Below are 22,820 nucleotides of genomic sequence, written 5' to 3'. Positions count from 1 at the left end.
ACCTGGATGTTATGATAATAACATTAGTATTAAGAAAGAACAGAAATTGATTTGGGAGTATTGTAAAGCAAAAATGGACAGTTCTTTTTTTAAGTTATAAAGGTTCAGAATTCTAACAAATGCTCAGATTGTAGGCATTTATGTAGGAAATTATGTCGTTTAAAAAAAATAGGCAAGAAGAGAAACAGAAAAGGAGAGAGTGCTGGTGAGAGAGCAGAGGGAACTTGACAAGTGTGGATTTAGAAATGCAGATCAGGAGAATTATGGGAAGAGTATTAGAAAGGCAGGAATAATAGTCAAGATAGGTATGTGATGTGTCTAAGGAGAGATTTTGAGAGGCCTGAGACTTCCAGGAAGGAAATTTCAAGCAACTTACTTACATGTATATGAATGCTTATGTATCTAGTAAAATTCTTGTTTCCTTTTTGTGCTAAGAAACCTGAGTACTACATTTACAATGATGATCATCATGGACGTAACCAAGCCACATGGGACATAGAGGCTAGCGTTTCAGATTATAGATGTCCATTTATCCAATAAATGAATGGTGATTATGCACATGTGTATCTATACAGACATATTCTTAGATGAGTATTGTTTTAAAGGTAATGATTTTTATCCACTGAGTTCTGAATCTAAGAATATATAAATATATATAAATATATAAATATGAGCACACCTCTATGTAGAAGCATTGCCTGTTTACCAGTGCATCGGCCTTATTAGTTAACATTAATTTCTACAGCACAGAAATCTCAAGATATCCGTAGTTTACCTGGAAGAAGCTCATTTCTCCTCACTAAAACAAACAAACAAACAAACAAAAAACTTCTTGATTGGCGTTTCAGACTCAGGAACTTACACCATCTAGTCATTTAGCAGTTATGATGACTGGTAATTCTACTGCTATGAAATTTCCAACCTCAACTGGAGCATTGATATTCAACAAACAAGAGAGGAGGGATCGTGGTGAGGTAGCATTTTGTGATCACCAGATCTAAGAGTTATGCATATGACTTCTACTCGGTAACTAGAAGAGCCATATAATCACCATGAAGGAGGCCAGGAAATGTGGGGTTTTTTGTAAAATTTATTTCTTTCTATTGGAAAGTCAGATACACAGAGAGGATGAAAAACAAGGAGGAAGATCTTCTGTCCACTGATTCTCTCCCCAAGTGGCTGCAGTGGTCGGAGCTGAGACAATCCAAAGCTAGTAACTAGAAGCTTCTTCTGGGTCTCCCACACAGGTTCAGGGTCCCAAGGCTCTGGTGTGCCCCCTACTGCTTTCCCAGGCAACTAGCAGGGAGCTGGATGGGAAGTAGGGCCACCAGGATAGCAATGTGTACAAGGCAGGGACTTTAGCCACTAGGCTACTGCACCAGGCCCAGAAAATAAGGCTTTACAATGTGTCCAGGAGGAGGAAGAAATTAGTTTTATAGTAACTAGCTAGTTTCTGCTAAATTTACAAACTAATGTTGATATATTCTTTGTGCTTTCTACTTATGTCATGCCACATTTTGACGCCCCATTCAGACTTCCTGTCTCCTTTATTTTTGTTCCTGATCAATCTTTTAAAGAAGGCCTTGGATAGTCTGGCAATGAGAACATTTAAATATGCATCATTGATTTGCAGGTTTTGTGTTGATCAAGTAAAAGTAGCCTAAATTTTGTATGAACAATTTGTCTGGTGATGTATTCTGGCTTGGCCTTGGACTTTTTCTCTTTCTTGGGTCACGTACAGAACAGTGAAGGGCTCTCTGTGTGGAAGATGACTAGCGATAGTCAGCAGGGGCTGTGCCTGGTCTCAGCTCCAGGTGACAGCGTGTATTGTGTGAAGGGTATGCGGGACGAATCGTGTTCATTCTCCCCTGGGCATGTGATGGGCCACTATTAGCAGGTAAACGTGGGAAGATGAGGCCTAGAGTTAACCCACTAAAAGCTTAACTTGATGATGGTTTTCAAGTAAAATGATGTTAGAAATATCTCTGCAACCTCTCATTAAAAATTGAATCATAAAGTTTTCACCATTTTAAGAGTATATTTTACTGATTAAAGGCATAAAAAGGCTCAGTAAGTGCATTAATGAGTGAAGAGGTTTAATTTCAGATTTTTTTTTTCTCGTGTAACCACAAGGAATGTCGTGAAGTCAATGCAAGCGGGAATAAAGCTTCGTTTTGTTTCACATACTTTAGGTAGAACTCAGAAAATTAGTTAATCAGCATTCTGAGAATTCAAAATGACTTGAAGCATGCAAGGGCTTATCTCTTTCTTCTCTTTTTGAAATTACTTTTAAGCACTTGGGGATGTGATGTGTCAGTAATTAGGACTTAGAGAAAGGCCTCTTACCTATAATGAGAATCTTTGAAAAAGTCTCCGTTTATGAATCAAAGAAGGAACACCCTGGAAAAGTGGTAGAAAAGTTTCTTATTTTAATTGTGAAGAAGTTGAAGTTCTTTTCAGGTGTCAGGGTGCTAAATATTTGAGCAAGTATATAGCTAAATATTCTACTGTAACTCATATGGCCTAAATCCAAAAAGAGTCTAGGATTAACAGACTTAAACCTACTTTTCTCTTGATCTTGCCTCAATTCTGCTTTATGAAACTTTGTGATGACTGAAGCGTGAAGAACCAAGATAAGACCAGGGTTGGTTGAGCCTCTACTTTGTGAACCAAAGATTTTTAATGTGTCCTCTTATTTTATATTCAAAGTATGAGTTACTTTAGTCAATGTGTAAATACAAGATTGGAAAAAAAAGTTGGTAGTAGTAGCACTATTGATATAATACATAATGGTTCGTGGTGTTCTATGCATGTTACATACATAACTGCATTGATACCTCACCATATCTGAAAGAAGCAAGCATGTTTTACTGCCTCTGTTTGACCAATGGGGCACTTGAGTCACACGTAACTGGCTTGTCTGAGCCCACACCGCTAATAGGAATCATAAACATGTTTGAACCTCAGCATGCTGACTCTAGGTTGCACAGTTAACCACTATGGCATCCTGAGTCTATGAGATCATAGTCTTGCCTGTTTGTACCAGTTCCTGCACTAGGACTGTATGTTGTTTCTCATGTAACCATCAAAAAAGTTCCCTGTGGTCTGGAGGACATGTTTTAATTGTGTCTGTGCTAATTTAAAGGAGGATATTGAGCTGAAATTCTTTTGTAGGAATGGAGGCTCACTTTAGATTCCCCATGTAATAATAAATAATAACGATCCAGTTGTAACGTGCAGCAGAGGAAAAGGTTGTAAATATGAAAACATAAGTCTAAACTGTATGGCAAATATGATAGAAGTGCATGATATAAGGCAGGAAGAGTGTCATGATTCATTCACAAAGTGTAAGAAATTGAGGAAAAACAGTCAAGGGCTCAAGAAGCAGCATGGTATCAGTGTTTATATAAGAAAACATGGAGGGTGAGTAACTAGAAGTAGTGTGAACAGATGAACCAGGATAGCCAACCATGCTGACTAAAAGTGACACTTGAACAAAGTGAAGATATAAAATCATTGCTGAAAGATGTTTTCTGCAGTTGAATAGCCAGGAAGAATTGATGGCAATGGCTGAAGAGAATGAAGCCATAGTCCACATGGAGGGAAAAGATATGGGTGTAGAGTCAAACTCAGTAGCATGTAGAGAAAAGAGTAGGTTTTGATTGAACTTGGGAACAGATTCTAACATCTCAAAAATCAAGCTACCATGTATGTAGGACTATACAAAACATGTTTTTTAAATTTAGCTGTTTCCTCAGAAAAATTCTAATCATTCAGCAAAAGTATTTATTTCATATAAATCACAAGTTAATACAATGCTTGTTATCAAGAAAGGATTACTGTTAGTGAAAAATTAAAGAACAATACAGTAAGCAAAAAATGGTGATAACTTGGCAAATATGAGCAAAGGGCATTAAAACACAAACATAAATGTTACAAACAAAACATAAATGACTTATAGAAAAAAATGAAGATATTACTAGCCTGATTGGTTATACAGAATTTATAATTTAAAGCTAAAATTACCATGTCATTGCCCATCCACCACTTCACAAAAGCGCAAATACTGGCAAAATTATCCCATAATGAAACTACATCCATGGGCACAGAGTTGGAGTTTAAGTTCTGAAATGCTTTTCAGAAATATTTGATGTTGATTAGGAAAATTGAATACATCTGTGTTTCTCTTATGACTCAGGATTTCCCAACCCAAAACAGACCTTAGATAACCTTTTGTCCATGTGTACAAGGTAAAATTTTGTCTGTGTGCATAAATGTTAATGGTGGCGTTCTAACAACACATCAAATGTTCATAATAGTCACGGAAATTAATAAATCATAGTTATTAATTGGAGGGGTAAGATTGTTGGGTATGATACAGTATTATACCGCAAGTAAGATAATTTATGATAAGTGTGATTTTAAGATAAAGAAATCACAAAATACGTATTTATTTTATTTACTGTTAAAACACATGCAATACAAGCCCTATAGTTTTGTAGATACAAGTGCATTTGGTAAAATCATCAAGAAAGTAATGATTAATGATTACATAAAATTCATCACATTGGACACCCCTGGAAAGTAGTGCTGGGGTGTGACTGGGGAGAACTTAAAAGGATATTTGTCTCAACCCAGATGTTTCGAAGAATGGAACTCGCATTATTCTTAACATATTGTTTACCCATTACTATGTCAATTAATTCCATAATGTTGTATATTGAAACTGAGGCCTTGTTGGGGCTTTTAACCGACCGGATCTTTACTCTGTTAGACCTATCTTCAGACCATAGAAGGTCTCCCCAGGAGGCCACTGAACTTATCTGGACAATAAGACGCTGAACTTTATGCTAGGCATGTGTTTTCAAGCAATGAATCTCAACTGAACTTGAACTATGGTTATGCAACAAGGTGGAGGAATCCACCATGGGGGGAGGGGTATGGGGAGGGGTGGGGGGAATCCCCAGCGCCTATAAAACTGTACTACATAATACAGTGTAAGCAACAATAAAAAAAAAAAAATAAAAAAATAAAAAAAAAAAAGATTTCTGATAGCTCCCTGCGCAAAAAAAAAAAAAAAAAAAAGGATATTTGAAGAAACTAGCACTATTCTATCATTGGAGTCAGGTATAAAGAAAATTGGTGTTAGCTCATTGTTGCTGTATGAAAAAGCATGCACTTTCTTACTTAGTTTTGCATATATATATGTATATATGTATATATTTTATTGATAAGCATATGGGCTCATTTTTTAAGAAGTCATTATTTGAAAGGCAGACATTCCTAGGGGATGGACAGGATGTTGGGAAGTGAGGACACAAGAGAGAGGAGGAGGGAGATCTTTTTTTAAGTTTTAGTTTTTATTTTTGATAATTTTTACATAGTTGACTAGGGTGGTAAGGGAACAGGGATACAGGAAAGTGGGTGAGATCACCATTTCCACATTCTTTTTTTTTCCTTCCTGCATCTGGGGCAAGGAGGGAGATAGGAGGAGAAGCCACACCCAACCTCTCACCCATCCCAGTGTCCCTGTTGTAGGACACACTCTGAGGGTCCTTTTCATGAGATTTCAATAGTCCAACAGTTCTGAATTACTGCCAATCTCACCACTCCAGCACAATGAAATCTTTCCAGAATCTACTAGTTGACATACTCCAGCTTAGAGTTTCCATTAGTCCAGATACTCACTGCCAGCACTTGGCTGGGGTAGTTGATAATTTGTTCTGTCCTGTTCAGGCAGCTCTAAGCCAGGAGCTGCTTCTGGGTATCCCAACATTAGAACAGGGATTCCTAGCGGAACACAGCATTGAAGGCTGTGGCCTACCGGCTATAGCACAGTGCCAATTTCTTGTCTCTCTATTTAAAATTTATTATTTTTATTGGAAATTCAGATTTACTAAGAGAAGGAGATACAGAGAAAGATCCTCCATCTGCTGAAGTCCCCAAGTGACTACAATGGCCAGAGCTGAGCTGATTCAAAGTGGAGAATCAGGAGCTTATTCCAGGTTTCCCATATGGGTGCAGGGTCCCAAGGCTTTGGACTGTCCTCAACTGCTTCCCCAGGGTACAAGCAGGGAGTTGAATGGGAAGTGGAGCAGCTAGGTTACAAACCAGTGCCCATATGGGATGCCAGTGCTTTGCAAGGGAAGGATTAGTCAATTGAGCCATTGTGCCAGGTTCAGTACCATATGAACAAACTTAATTTCTTTTCCATGAAAAAACTTAATTGTAATTTTGCTTCTAAGTATTTTGAGAAATTCCATCATAGATAATGGGTTACATGTGCATTTGACATGGTTATATGAAATCAAAGTACCTATGAACATAGCATACCTCAGTGTTCCATCCTAAAGCATAGGAGGTAGCATGGCACAGAAATATTAATTTAGAAGGAAGACAGCTGAAGAAATTTTGCCAAATACAATAGTCTGCTGATAGATTCATTTGTGGTTCTGATGAAAAATAGATACCCATAGCCCTTGACTTTTTGTTATCATTAATTTTGTCCACAAGAAGAGAATGATGAAATGCCACATAATTGCAATTCTCAGGAGAGATATCCCAACACAGGGTAGGATATTGAACACTTGAATATCACCCCTTATAATGAAGAACTATCCCTGTATAATTGTGGTTGTTGGGAGATATAAAGAAGGTAGATAGATCTCCAAGATGGGGAGTGGAGAGAGCAGTGCAGCCTTTCAACTAAGACAGCAGTAAGTGGTGCTTAAATTCATTGTTTTTAGAGCTGATTTTCTAGATTTATGTTTTAATTATGCCATGGTGAGTAACCATGTGCAAGTTCTCTTGTATATTTTGTTAAATTAAAAATTTATTTTATTCCTAAGAGAGAAAGAGAAAGAATATCTCTCATCTTCTTGTTCATTCTCCAAATGCCTGCAACATCTGGTGCCAGTTCCAGACAGAAACCTGAAACACTCAATTCCCCCTGGGTTGCTGTCTGGACTGAAGTACCAAAGGTATCATTTGCATCCTCCCAGATTGCACATGAGGGGGGAGCTGGAATCAAAAATAGAGCCAGGACTCCACCCAGGCACTTTTTTGATATGGAATGTAGGTGTCCCAGATGATGTCTTAACTGCTAAATCTAATGCACAGCCTCATGTACAAATTCTTATCCTTATAGCACTATTTTCTACAAATTGTTTTCTTCTATGCTTCTCTGTTGTTGCAATTACACATAAACAAATCTTCCCCCAACAATCTGGGAACCCAAGTTTAAAACATAGAGGCTACTTCTGTAGCCCCTGGTCTTTTGAATTCCCTACAATAACTTTTCTGCTTTGCAAAATTTAAGAAATGAAAATCCTTGTTACTCTCCAAATGCCAGCACCAGCCAGGGCTGGGCTAGGTTGATGATAGGAGTTTTGAACTTCATTTGGGTCTCCTGTGTATGTGCAGGGCCCAGGTAATTAGACTGTATTTGGTTGCTCTCCTAGATAGCTTTGCAGGGAGCTGGATTGTGAGTAAAGCAACAGGGACTCAAATGCTTTCCTATGGCATTATGATTTTTTTTAAGATTTATTTATTTAGTTATTTTGGAAAGTTACATTTACAGAGAAGCGAGATAGAAAAACCTTCCGTCTGCTGGTTCACTTCCCAATTGGTTGCAACAGCCAGAACTGAGCCAATCCAAAGCCAGGAGCTAGGGGCTTCTTCTGGGTCTTCCACATGGGTGCAGGCTCCTAGGGCTCTGGGCTGCCTTCCATTGCTTTCCCAGGCCACAGGCAGGGAGCTGAGCAGTCAGGATACATACCAGTGCCTAAATGGGATCCCAGCAGATTCAAGGAGAAGACTTTAGTTACGAGGCTACGTGCCAACCCCATAATACTTAATCATGAAATAAATTGATAGTACTTTAAATTCTGTCATATTGTATTGCTGTTATGACTTCAGTTCTTTGAATATTGTATTTCCAAGGTGAAATTGTCTTTCCCTTATTTTACTAGGAACCACATTTTCTTTAAGTATGTTCAAAATATGGATAACAATAAAGAACATTAGGTTTTATAATAAATTAGTTCCTTGTTGCAGAATGGACATTAAAGAATATGTAAACATGAAATGATATTTTAGTTCTTCCAAGGGAATAGAATCTGTAGTGCATTTAAATTATTGTAAATTGTGAATACTATTTATTAGGTTAAATTATATAGATGAGATCATTTAATTTTGTATTGATCATTTCAACTCTTTTTAGGTACATGACAGATGGTGGACTGAACCTGTATACCAGGAGCCTGAACCGAATACCAGATACAGGAACTTCAAGGGATGCCATCCAGAGAGGAGTTCATGATGTGGCAGTGGATGCAGACAGGTAGTGTGATCAGCTCTTGATGATGAGGTGTGCACGGAACCATTCCATAAATAAGATCCTAAGAGACACACAGTAGCACACAAAACACTTGTTATATAGACATAATTGTTTCAATATAACATTAAAACTAAGGTGTTTCCATTTGCAAGAACTCTGTAATAATGAAAAATTGAATGGCTGGTAAGAGTATTTTTTAAATTTCAGGTGTTTTAGTATCAGTTTTTCCTTTTTGAAAGGAGCCCTGGATAAAAAATTTCTTTTAAATGAAACATCCTCACATTTACCTGGAGGCTAATGACATCGAGATTAAAACATATTTCAAATCAGCTACAGTAAACACAAACGTTTTCTCAGTAGTCATGTTGAAAACATAGAACAACTCTTGCTTTAGGCTAATTTCCCAAATGCTCAAAAGGAATGTGTGTGTGTATGAGAGAGAGGGCAGGGGAGGGAGGGAGGAAGATTGATAATAATTTTTCTGGAAATGTTTCTGCTGATATAATAAGTAGCATCACTGTGAACATTGCCTTTATAAAATGATGTCATAAATTATATTCCTCACCTGACTTTCCTCCCATGTTTAGAAAGTTTACTGAGCAATAAGAGGTTGCCCATTTGTAGAACTGTCATAGATCGATATCCTGGGTAATTCCTTAATTCAGTATCTATGAGGATGGGAGTTAAAAACACTATTATCTGCATCAGAAATAAGAACTGTGTAAAATAGAATGTGTCATCTGTGTAGCCGGCCTGAAAGGATAGACAGTAAATTCTTATATGGGTCTCTAGTGACATCAGTATCATGTGATATTAGCATGTTACCATTGGCCAGAGGAACAATATTAGCTCTTATTTCATATATGTATTTGTGTGTGTATCATAGTCCTCAGGTACTGTGTGTGTTGCCTGTCATTACAATTGGCTTGTGAAACACTTTGTCTGTATTTGACCTAAATTTCTTCGAGAATTTGCCCTGTTTTAATCCCTTACTAATTTCATCCCCCAAAATTTATTTCTGCTCTGTGGGCCATCTGGGTTTACTTCCATCTCAGAGCTTTTCAACTGATGTATATTATGACTTGACTGCCCTTCCACATTCTTTCTGGTTATGTTCATCTTTTCATGTATGTCCCTACTTCCTTTTTGAAAAATAGCATCCAGGGTAACTCAGATAAACTTCTTCCCAGTTAACCTTTTTTACGTATCAGTTGCATTATTTTAGTCTCCGATTCATCACCTTGGTGGGTAGCATACATCCGTAATGTGCTTATTTTTGGTGTTCCCCTTTATAATATAGGACCAGAGTGCAGAATTTCTGTCATATTCATTAGATGTTGAGCCTTTAACTGATGCTTGTGCAGTGAATGAATTTGAGACTGAATATAGGCTACAGACAGCAACAGGGTCCACCTGGGCAGAGGGCAAAGGGGGTCAAGAAAGAGTCACAGTGCAGTAAGGATATCGTGATAGGATAGATGCAACTGAAAACAGGCTTATGGAAATAAGCTGGATTCAAAGAGACAAACATCATGCTTTCTCAGATATACAGCAGCTAATATAAAACACCCTTCCAAAAGGTAGCCATCACATGGTCAATTTGGGATCGAATTGATGTGTGTAGCCTATGTTTTTACTCTAGTGGAGATGTGGTCTTGTGATCTTTTCACTTGTTGAATGTTTTGATTAGTGGAAAATTAAGACTGTGAGTGTAAAGTAGATTAAAATCGTGACTGCAAAAACTATTGAAAAGATAGAGAGGAAGGTGGCATTGAGCAGTAGGGGGCAAGAGAAGTGTGGTTTTCTCTTTGGAGCTGTCTCTCTTTTTTATTAAAAAACAAAAAGAAAAGAAAGATGGGGACTGAATTATTGGGAAAATAGGAGATATTGACTAAAGGGAAGAAATTCAAATATGATCTAGCTGTATAATTAATGATCTGAACAGAATCGGCACAAAGGGGACTTCGGTTTGGAAAATATTGGCATCACAAACTCCCCTTTTCCCCTTGAGGATCCACATTGGAGTCTGTCTAACGAACCACAGACCAGTAGAAAAACCAAGCTCTGCATCTGCTAAATTGGGATTTATGGAAGCAGTGATTCTCAATGTGTCACCCATGAACCAGTGGCATTTGCATCACCTGAAAACTTGTTGGAAATGAAAATTTTTATTTCCACCCCAAATTTACAGAATCAGAAACTGGGATGCTGTAAGGGGAAAATGGTATCCCTCTTCCTGGCAGGTTTAAATGAGCCCTCAATGTGATTCCTCTGGAGAAAAAAAGCATTTATTTTATACATTTGAAAAGTAGAGTTGCAGAAAGAAAGCGAAGGACAGGTTTTCCATCCACTCTTTCACCCCACAGGTGGACACAGCAGGTGCCTAGCTGGGTGCTTGGAACTCCCTGTGACTCTCCCATGTAGATGGCAAGCATGCAAGTACTTGAGCCATCTTCTGCATTAGCAGGGACATGAATTAGAAGTGGAACAGCTAAGAGTGCAAACCAGTGCTTGAGTGGTATGCAGGAATTGCAGGTAGCAGCTTAGCCCACTGAGCACAATGGAAGCCCCCCTCATTGTTATTTGATTCGTTTATGCGTTAACGTTTGAGAAACACTGTCTTAAAATGATCTATTAGATGTGAAACCTAAGAAAACAAACAACTAACATGAACATTGAAAGCTGGCGATTTGGTAAGGGGTTATTTAGTGTAGCAATTAAGATGCAACCTTGGACTCCTGCATTACGTAATGGGATGCCAGCAGGGTTTTAGATTGTCTCCACTTCACCACTTCTCTCCCCACCAACTCAAATATTATAAATAAATAAATAAACCCCTTTTAACGACCGACTAGTGTGAAGTTCATATTTGTCTGTTCGCTCTGTTTTATTCAAAGAAAGCAATACCAAAATGTTAAAATGTGATACTAGCTGTAGTTTAAAAAGTGGATCAAATAATGCATTACAACCATCTTTTAGATTCAGCTTTGGAGAGTTATATAAAATAACTTTGAAAGATTTATTTAATGGAAGAAAAACCAACTCAGTCACTTATGTAAATTACATAGCCCTAAGATCATAATGAGAATTCTTCTGTTAGCAGAGGTAGAAATTTTTCTTTTATTATAAATACATATGGAAGTCTTATAAAAAACAGTATTCAAGAAATGAATCTTAATCTATATCCTTTTAAAGTGGGAGATCTTAAATACTGTAATTATGTAATTATCTGTTAATTTTAAATTCCTTTGTAAAACAAATTATCATTTGCTTTAATATTCTTATTTCTTATATCCTTTCTGTCTTGAGAAATTGTCAGTTGAGTCCGTTGTCATGGGTCGTAACAGAATGCTGCAGAGTGAACCGATGACACAGAGAACAGAGTTCAGTTGATTGAATATGCTTTAGGGGAGCCATGGGCAATCAACACACCAAAATGCCAACTAGCATTGCAAACTTTAATCTGAGAACATTGCTTGCATGAGGCAGACCCTAGCTATGGGCTTTCCCGGTACTAGATGCGTTACCATCTCTAGTAACTTGCTCATTACTAGATGCTCAGGTCAGCTGCACATATTTCAACTAGGGCAAGCAAGAACTGCTCTAAGATAATAGCCTTTTACTCAGCAAAAAGAAAATTACTATTATTGAGCTCACAGACAAATTAGTCCTCTGTTGACTTGCCCTGATCTTTTAATCTGGTATTTTAAATCATACAAGGTAGAAGAAAAGTGCAAAAATGCTAAATAGAGATTTTTTTGAAGATTTATTTATTTATTACTGAAAAGTCAGATATACAGAGAGAAGAGGAGAGACAGGGATCTTCTATCGGTTGATTCACTCCCCAAATGGTCACAACGGCCAGAACTAAGCTAATCCTAAACCAGCAGCGAGGAGCTTCTTCTGGGTCTCCCACACAGGTGCAGGGTCTCAAGGCTTTGGGCCGTCCTCAACTGCTTTCCAAGGCCGCAAGCAGGGAGCTGGAATGGAAGCAGGGCAGCTGGGATTAGAACCCAGCGTGTGCAAGGCAAGGACTTTAGCCACTAGGCTACAGTGTTAGGCCCAAAAATGAAGTTTGATATAAAAGTCTTTTCTGATCATTTTGAAAATGTACCTTCTCTGGGCTGTTAAGATATACTCTTATTTATCTTTTTGTTTTGTGTGCCATCAATAATTATCTATTAACATGGCTGCTTCGTTCATTGACTGTGAGGCTCTGGAATGTGGAGTGAAGCCTAATTTATGTCTGTATTCCCAGTTTGTGATATCCTCTAAGAATTCATCATTCAAACAATTGCTGAAACAAGTGTATCAACTTCTAGAGATGTAGTTTTAAAAATATCCAGATAAAAATTGTCATCATACCATTGAAGACCTCCCAACATAATGTAGGTAGAATCTTTCCAGTGTTTTTTATTCTATGAGACGATGTCAGATTCCAAATTAAAATACAGTTCTTTGAGGCTAGATTCATGTGAGAAACACTGACTGTCCTGTTTAAGGTCACAACTACATTAATATATCAAAGATACTAATAAGTCATTGTATTAAAATATCAGCTGCTTAAGTTTTAATTTGAGGTACTGAATGTTTCATCAGCTTAAGCTTTTTTTATACTGACTCCCTCACTACCTTCTTTGTTATAATGATTAATTTGTTCATGAAATACTTTAAAGCATTATGTTCTCAGATAAGTATCGGTACATCACATTGAATATGTTAAAAGGCAATTAAAATTAAAAATTGAAAAATAACTGCTGATTTAGTCTAATACTCATATTTGGCAGACATGATAAAAAGTTTGCTTAGCAAATATGATAAAAAGTTTAGAAATTAGCCTATAATCATATAACTAATATTAAAAGAATAATTTAGGGAGTTGGCCCATTTTTCTCCTACTCTGGTGGTTCTGCAATAACTTTTGCCCAAGCTAGTGTAAATAACAGGAAACATGTTAGTAATTGATTCATTTTATTAAATTGGTGGATTACATTTACAATTGTACACCTGTGAGACATCTTAAAACTAAAAACAAAAAAGCAGTGGATTATTATTTTTCCTGTTCTTATATATCTATACAAGTTCTGTAAGTGAAAATATATTTGCATAACAGCTAGTGTTAACAGTGAACATGAATGGTTTGTGTTGCTAATATCAAAGGGTATAGGTTCTTCCTTAATCAACCTCTGTCTAAAATGTGGAAGGCTAGAGGAAGACAACTAAATTTCACTTATTGGCAAATTGAAAGTACCCGACCCTTAAAAAGGAGTATTTTCAGCAGCCAGTTGCAATGTATTTTATGTACTTCATAGCTTAAATGTACTGAAGTTCACTTATTTTACCCAGCAACTCAACATCAACCCCATGTCCTTATTAATATGACTGAGAAAAAATTATGGAATGGTTACAATCTTTACAGATATATTGTAAATTCTCCAGGAACTTCACAGATAAATTTATAATAGACTGTTAAAGTACACTGGCTTCATTTAATTGTGTTGCGATATATTTAAATGGTAAATTTTGACTCTGGTGGTGGCTAAAGGTTTATCTGATAACCTCATTGTAGCACCAGACTAGCTTTCTCCCAGGACTAGGGCTGCAAGAGTCTCCACTCCATAGGACTACATTGCTAAGATCTGAACAACCCCACCAAGTCCCAGGAGTACTCCATACTTCCACGCTGCCACCATTGACTACAGTGTAAAAATTCATTGGGGAGATCACCATAATCCACAAAGGAACCTACAAAACTGACGTCTGAAACACATAGAGAAAAGCCTTCAGTCAACAAAAACCACCCTTCCAAAGGAATAAAAGCAACTTTTCTTCCAGGTTCACAAACATCAATGTAGAAAAACAAGATATATGAAAAAATCAAGGCAAAATGATGTCTGAAAGGAAGACAATAGAAACCATAGGAATACATACAAAGGGGGGTTGAAGATGTGCCTGGTGAAGACACAGAAAGAGATTGTGAGAATACTTGAAAATAACAATGAAACAATATTAGGAAAGAACTATATGGTATAAATTATAAATTCAGCAGAATTCTTGAAAAAGAGCTAGAAAGGAATGTTCAGCGTAAAGAACTCAGCAAGTCCAATAGTAGAAATACCAGACTGAATCAATCAGTGGAAAGAATAATTGAATGTGAAGTTAGATCATTGAAAATATGGTAATCAGAAAGAACTAAAACAAATGTATGAAGGCACTCTCCGAGATCTTTGGAATGTCTCTTATGAACAAATATTCAAATCTGGGGAGTCCTTAAAGAAGAGAGTAAAGGCATAGAAATGATATTCAATGAAATCATTGAGAATTCCTGCCATCTGGAGCAAGATAAAAGACACCCAACAACAGGAGGTGAGCAGGACTAAAAATAGACATGCAAGAATAAAGCATCACCTAACTTTTACGAGAACTCATATAGCATAACCAGGAGGTAATTCCAACAGAAACCTTTTAATCATGAAGAAATGGAACCATCCATTCCAAGTTCTGAAAGAGAAAGAATAAATAAACAAAAGGTGCTTTATCCAGTGAAGCTGTACTTCAGAAATGAAACAGACTTTCCAAAACAAGCAGGTGGAATTCATCACTTCCAAAATGGCCTCATAAAAATGCTTAAGAGAGTCCTACTGCAGAAATGAAGGAAAAGTACATTCACACACACACACAATGAAACTCAACCAAAAAAAGAGCAAAAGACATTCAAAATAAACGGATGAAATTTTACATGAAAAATGAGAGGATTAATACTGCTTATCATCACTGTGAACGTAAGAGGAATAATTCCCCAATTAAGAGATAGAAATGACTAGGTGAATTTTTTTTTTAGAAAAGACCAAATCATATGCTGTTTATAGGAAATCACCAATATATATATAAACTTTCTTTAAGTTTTGAACATGATTGGGCCCAGTGCCATTGGCCTAGCGGCTAAAGTCCTCACCTTGAACACTCCGGAATCCCATATGGGCGCTGGTTCTAATCCCAGCAGCTCCACTTACCATTCAGCTCCCTGATTGTGGCCTGGGAAAGCAGTAAAGGACGGCCCAAAGCTTTGGGACCCTGCACCCGTGTGGGAGACCCGGAAGAGGCACGGTGCTCCTGGCTTCGAACTGGCACACCGGTCATTGCAGTCACTTGGGGAGTAAATCATCAGACAGAAGATCTTCTCTGTCTCTCCTCATCTCTGTATATCTGACTTTGTAATGAAAATAAAATGAACCTTTAAAAAATAAATAAATAAATATGAAATAAAAAATAAAGAAAAATTGAAAAAAAAAGTTTTGAAGATGATTTATGACTGAGATTTTCCCAATGTAAGAAGTCCTTTTTTTAAAAGATTTTTAAAATTTTTTATTGGAAAGGCAAATATACAGAGAGAATGAGATACAGAGAGAAAGACCTTCCATCTGTTGGATGGACTGTCACGCAGCTATGTAAACCCTTGTCCTAAATGCAGTGATGGCTGACTGCTCGTTGCCCTATGAAATAAGCAGGTTAAGCACTCATATTGCTTTTTACTGATTTTTTATATAAGCAATTATGGCTTTTTAATATGAAAGCATAAATCATTATAGGAACTACTTATATTTGTGTTTTACTCTCTGCGTATTGGTTTAATCTGTGAAACGTCAATACAGACACAGAAATCAGTTGATGAAAACGTTTACAAAAAAATCTTAAAGATTGTGATTTTTTTTGTATCTTTCAGTTTTGTAGTCATACTCACTGTCTATTGAAGGATGTGAATATGCAAACACATAGTACACTAATTGTTAGTTATATGCACAAATTTTCATTGGCATTACAAAGAGATATGGAAAAATTATCAGGAAATCATGCAGGGAATCAGTTAGAACAGAAAAAGTAAAAACAAGAGATATTTCTTTTTAGGCTACCAGGTGATTATTCCAGGGTTCATGATGCTTTTACTAGTTAATTTATACTCTAATAATTCATTCTGTTCTGTGTTGATTTATCCCAGCATAATCACAGAATCAATATATTCATGGATCTTAAATATTTCCTTTATTAGCTTACTGGATTTCTATAGTAATTAAAAGCAAACATTAAAAAATATTAATAGGCTGGGATGGAACTAAAATAAATATAATTACTTCATTTAATAATCAAATGGCCTGGCTTTTTTGAGGGTTTGGGTACACACATGTCTTTACTCTGTTTACAGAATGACCAGTGCAAAGCATTAGAGAAATAGAAAATAGCTATTTGATGTCTTCTCAAGTTATCTTTAGCATTATGTGTGTTACTACAGGTTATCAAACTGGCACTTGATTTCTCTTAGATTCTTAGAATAGCTGACCCTCTTATGTCTAGCTCCAATGAAACTTCCAGTAGTTTTAGATAGTACCTTTTATGTAATTATTTCATACTGCAAATATATAACAAGAACTGATTCTCTGCCAACTACTGTATCTGATCCTGGTAACTATTTAGAAAACATTACATAGACAATGTGGGTAACCTAAAGTGTAAATAAGTTTTTATTAAGATACCTTTTAATTGTCTCTCAAAACATGCACAAAGGGGCTTGAATAGTATCAATTCTTGTTTTAAAGAAAAAAGATTTATTTTGAACATTTTTTGTTTGCAAAGCAGAGTTACAGAAATGGGAGAAAGAGACAGAGAGAGACAGAGAGAGAGAAAGCGTGAGCTCTTCCATTCATATGGGTACAGTGGATGGAGCTGAGCCAATCTGAAGCCAGGAGTTTGTTTGGGTCTCCCACATGGTTGCAGGAGCCCAGACACCTGGACCGTCCTCCATTGCTTTCCCAGGCCATAGTCAGGGAGTTGAAGCAGAAGCAGAGCAGCCAGGACTGAACCAGCTAGTGCCATAGGTAGAAGCTTTGCCTCCATGCCACAGTGCTGACCCAATTATTACGAAGTCTTTATAAGGCTGGTTGTGTCAAACTTGGACAGTAGTTAATTCAACGTTGTAGAATTAATTTCCGAATAGAAGAGACTGTACCACCATTCTCAGTTATGCAGTATTTTTACATTATCTGCTTCCAATATGACTTACTAATGAATCATTATTTACTACTGGATCTGTGAGGAGAAGTGGCAAAAGGAAGAAGACAGTGCCATAAGGCATGTCAAGGTCTGTTTAATAAAAGTAGTAGAGGTAGCCATCTTAATTGAAGTCCCAGGATAGGCAGTTTGGGCTACCCTGTAACTTTTCTGCATTATTTTATTTCTCTCTTTCAACAGCCTTAGAAAATGGGTTGTATAGATTATTATTTTATAAGTAAAAACAAAAATTCTCATAACAAGTAACTTGCCTGTACACATTTTCTTAATAAAATGTACTGTCATGCTTAAAATCCAGTTCCTGTACTCTTACTGTTATTCAAAGAATCATCAATTTAGATGATTATTTATCATAACCAGGATGAATTTTTCTGATTTTAAAAATTATTTGCTTTCTGTTTGGTTCAAACATGATCAGAACTTGAACAGTTTTTTTTTTTTGGTTAAGCATAAGAAATGTTGGTTAGTTAACAAAATATGTAATAATATTCTATTCCTACTACAGATTTGAATAGATTTAAAAACAAATGACAGTCGTTTTTATTAGGGTTTTGAATGGCTAATTAACTTATTTATATCAGTAAAGCAGTTAAGCAGAATGTTCTCTTATATAAAGAATTTCTACCATTGTTTTCAAATCTAATATTTAATGAAATAACTATTTCTGCTAAGTTCAAGGAAATATGAAAAAAAAATTAAACAGAAGAAAAATGTTTTGGCTTATGTACAGAAAAATAACAAATAGTGTATAAAGTGAAAACAAGTTCAGTCTTTTATGTTATGTTGTATTTTTCATGAACAATAAAACCAGGACAGATGATGATATGTAAGTGTTAATTTGATTTAAGAAGTTGCATCCATACAGGAGACATTTGTTTTATCTTCAAGATCTCGGGATGAATTCATTTTTTAATATGTTAACTACTTGGGTGAAGCTTTCAAGTTGAAATAATTAAAATGAGGGATTCCAACTGATACATTATGCGTCTTCCTCACTGCATGAAGAGGTGGCATAGAATTAGTTATCACAGACACATGTGTGTCATTTATTCATTTTTTTGCTTATTTTAACCTGTGTAGGAATAGTTAACGTTATTTTCAATAAGTTGAAATTTTTTGCACGTTAACAGAAATTCTAAATGTCTTCTCTGAGAAGGCATTAATGAAAATGCTTTTACCATGAGTGCATATTATCTAAATTAGTTATTCTGTTCTAAAATTTTTCTGTGTTGATGAAAGTTAACAAAATTGAGGAATATGAAGAAAGATCTAAAAAGAACCTCTAAAACTCCCCTGCCAAGGAAAATACCAAGATTACTGTATTAATGTATGTCTTCCTAGATATGCCCACTCTTTGTATTTATGTAATTCAGATGTTACTGTATATGTATATGTATATATAATCCTGATTCCTTCATCTTATTTGCATTAGGAAATTTTACTATGTAACATTAAATATTTAAAACTTAACATATGACTTTAAATGATTACATGAGCTCCAATCATATGAACTAGAAAGGACACATCTCCTGCCATGGGGGCTGCATGGGGGCTGCCAGGGCAGGGCAAGGGGTAGGATGGAGGAGGATGGGGGAGAGCCAAGTAAGAACGGAAGGAAAGAGAGAGGGGGAAGGAGAAAGGAGGGGCTGCATGGACTGTGTGCTGGCTCCAAGGACTGGTGCCTGAGATTATCTGAGCCACAGGTAGGTGGGTGGAGACTAGAGTGAGGGGCCGGAGAGATTGGGGAGTAGGATTCTCAGGTAAGGCGCCAGGTTACATCTGATTGGTGGACAACCAGACAGCCGGAATTTCGCGAGCTGTGGGGAAGGGGAAGCAGGAAATGGTGCAGGGTCCAAGATGGGATGTTCAAAACACTTCTCATAGTTTGAATCCTGGATGCTCCAGCTCTGATCTAACTACCTGCTAGTATGTCAGGGAAAGCAGTGGAAGAGGGCTCAAGTCCTTGAGCCCCTGAGCCCAAGTGGGAAACCAAGAGTTCCTGGCTCCTGGTTTCAGACGGGTCTAGCTCCAGCTGATGCAACCATTTGGGGAGTGAACCAGTTTGAAAGATCCCTCTCCTGTTTTTGTAACTCTGCCTTTCAAATAAAATAGATAGATAGATAGATAGATAGATAGATAGATAGATAGATAGATAGATAGAAAAATAGATCTTATTTATATATATATATGTTCTTATTTATAAATGTAACTTATATATGCCTTTCAAATAAGATTTGTGTGTGTATGTTTTTATATATGTGTGTATAAATGTATATATACACATACATCATTTATACACATATATGTGTATAACAAAAATAGAATTTCAGTATGTGAATTTAGACACATAATTGAGCCTATCGCACCTTCTTGCCCTTTGTACTACATCAACCTCAATTTCTTTTAAGTCAGGTAACAAGTATGAGAGTTACATCTCATTCTTTCTGTCCTCCTAAGTGTAAAACCAGAGCTGCTTCTTCAGCTACCCTACAACATAATAGACAAATATAGCTGTATGAAGAGAGTAAAAAGGTGACCCTCTGAGACCTGCTTCCCCCAACACACGAAACACTCAGGAGATTAAGTAGGACAGCGTCAATTACCTGAGAACCAAACCACGCCCAACATCATGACAATAAACTTTATACAGCCAAATTCCAAGAAAAAAATATTAATTTTTACTATATCATAACAGATACATAACTGTATCTATAACAAATATTTTGCAGGTTTTCAGCAGTCCTAGCTCTGTGATTCCCTAAATAGATCAAGAAAAGATTCAGTCACAAATACCACTGTGTCCAAGCAGTGTTCAGAATTGCCTCTAAAATAAAATTGTTATTTGAAATTCCCTGCTGTGAATATGCCTGACACTTCAGGTTAGGACGTGTCATACCTTTTGTAGTTAGAACTGTCACAGCATGAGAAGCCGATGTGCCGCTGATTCTTACATCCAGAACAAGAATGGCTTAGCCCAGTAAAACTGAGGAGATATTTTTACAAAAAGTAAATGAAAAGGCTGTTTGAGGCTTTTAGATTCAGGGATGTGGATTTATGAGCTGGTTACCTGACCTGTCTTAGGGGAAAAAAAAGATGATGATTAGTCCATAATCATCAATTTTGAAAGAAATATGCCTTAAATTGAAGCCTAATGTTGCCTATCTCTGAGATTTTATTAATTTATCCACTGATTTATGCACTATTTTCATGACTGATAATATTTTTTACTAACAAAAAAGGTAGTATATTTTGGGGGGCATTTGTTATTTAACAACTGCTTAATGATACCAAATGTACTTTGGTAGAGCCGTTACTCTACTAAATGAATATGTAAGATTGTATCTAAAATGGTTTTAATATAGTGCCAGGCAAAGTTCTCTTTGTAAATTATTAGAAACCAGAAATCAAATAATTTTAAGAAGTCTTACTTTACAAATAAGAAACAAGAGACTTCTTTGATTAGAAAATGATTAGCTATTGCAATTCACCTGATCATACATTTACAGTTGAATAGTGACCAAAGACAACACCATAGAAGCGATCAGACCTGCTGCCTAGATGGAGTCTCCATCCATTCCATGTGTGAAAAGTTGCAGCTAACCTCTTCCCTACATAAAACAGTAAAGGAAGATGTTGTAGGTCTGCTTAGCTATATTCTTTGCCAGCACATTTGAATTGTGTGATTTTCTAATTGTGAAGAATTTATATTTTGCATTTTGTATTTGACACATAAGCATCAAAATATTCATCATACTTCATTTATTTATATTTTAGTACTTGTTAATCTCATCCCCAGTAATTGTCAGTAAAATCTGAAATTGTACCCACATGGGCATTCAGTTCTATTATTTCAGATTATAATAGTTCGAGGAAAGACTTTAGTTCATAATTTTTCTTAAGTTAAACTAATACTTCACATTATAGGTACTCCCATAATTTTGGCTGAAGCACAAACTATAAAAACAGAAACTATTCAGAAATGGAAAAGCAAAAGTATCATGACCCCTTAGCAGGAATGGAACAGGCACCCTTCTCTCATTTTCTAAAGATCAATAGCAACCTTTTTGTAAAATTAAGTTGTCTATGTGATATAGAGTGAGCCTTAAATTAACTTTTAGATGTGCCTTATCTTACAACAAGCTTTTAGAATAAATTCCATGTGCATAAGTGTTCTCTGGATCAAAGGCTTAATCACCACACTTTTAAGAGATACTTTTCTTAGCATTTTTATTTCATTGTTACTGTAATGACAGCAGCTCATTAACACTGTGGGTGTCAGTATTGATTGTGACTTTAGATTTTACTTTTTCCCATTATAGTATAATTTCTATCTAAAATAGATCACAACTCTCGATTGGGTGCTGCTTTGGAGCTTTTCCAAGATATTGGACCAATTACTCATGGCACAATAATAATGTTCAAATTGGTGCTGGTGGTCCCGAGGTACTCGGTACATTTTTCTCAAACTGTGATGTTCTGTTTTTCAGACCACAATAGCGTGTGTAGCCTTCAATGCAGAATTAATCATGGAAGTCAAGTGCCTACTTCAGGTGCGATCAGCACCATCTAATTATCTCAGACTTGTTTGTCTGATGACTTATTTAGCAGAGCCCTTGCCTCCAACAATAGCAAATAGCCTAATTCAAAACTCTCTCATCCACAGACAATTTAGTAAATGGAGTGTGGCATATTTTAGGAATTATATCTTCCTGGCAAGTTAGCAGGTATGAAAAGGAAAGGCAATAAGCAGGAAATAAAGAAGTTAGAATTTTTAATTTGGGGGAGAAAAGTTTATCAGGCAATATTAGCCTTTATTTATTATGTATGAAAGAATTTAGTTATTTATATTATTATATTTTCTCAAAATACATGCAAATTATGTACCAATATTTATCATATGTTAAGAGGAGGTGAAATTGAATTTTCAGACTCACAAAAATCATCGGTTCTTGAAACAATCTCTAAGGCTCTGTTATGCCCTTTATTATTCCCCATGTATGGGTACAACTAATGAACCTCAGAGTTTAGTGCTGCAAGATTCACGAAAGACCTGGTCCAGATGCATATCTTACTGCCCAGCACAGCTTGCGGGCCCAGAAGTGCCATTTGCACCCTTTTATGGCACATGGATGGCAGGAAATGAGTAGGAGAAGTGCTGTTTCCTGCTGATGTTCCTCTTGGCATGAATCAGCTGTCCATCTTGCTGATAATGGTCATTTAGTCTCATTGTGTTTCCTTATGGTTTTCTTTCTTAAAATCATAATCTGGACCAGGTGTAGTGCTTCAAAGGTTTTTGGGGAATGGGATGGAAAAAGATAAATGTATTATGGTGCAACACAATATTGCAATTCATGCATAGCTTTCTCATAACTTGTATTTTGTGTGTGTGAAGACCTCTCATATTTTCTACATGAGTAAT

At 36.4% G+C, this 22,820-nt stretch overlaps 1 protein-coding gene across 3 annotated transcripts in view; it reads left to right on the top strand.

Annotated features, from left to right (window-relative positions):
• Positions 1–22,820, top strand: part of NAV3 (neuron navigator 3) — a 317,473-nt gene that overhangs the window by 180,328 nt on the left and 114,325 nt on the right. For all 3 annotated transcript variants that reach the window (XM_040981262.1, XM_040981256.1, XM_040981269.1), the window contains exon 12: positions 8,222–8,341. In XM_040981262.1, the coding sequence (XP_040837196.1) occupies positions 8,222–8,341 (120 nt within the window). The remainder of the gene's footprint in view (positions 1–8,221; positions 8,342–22,820) is intronic.

This window comes from Ochotona curzoniae, unplaced genomic scaffold (genome assembly GCF_017591425.1).
Source record: "Ochotona curzoniae isolate NIBS_2020 unplaced genomic scaffold, NIBS_Ocur_1.0 contig_1014, whole genome shotgun sequence".
Taxonomy (NCBI): domain Eukaryota; kingdom Metazoa; phylum Chordata; class Mammalia; order Lagomorpha; family Ochotonidae; genus Ochotona; species Ochotona curzoniae.
The sequence above is the reverse complement of the archived record's forward strand: the minus strand, read 5'-3'. Positions and strand labels throughout refer to the sequence as shown.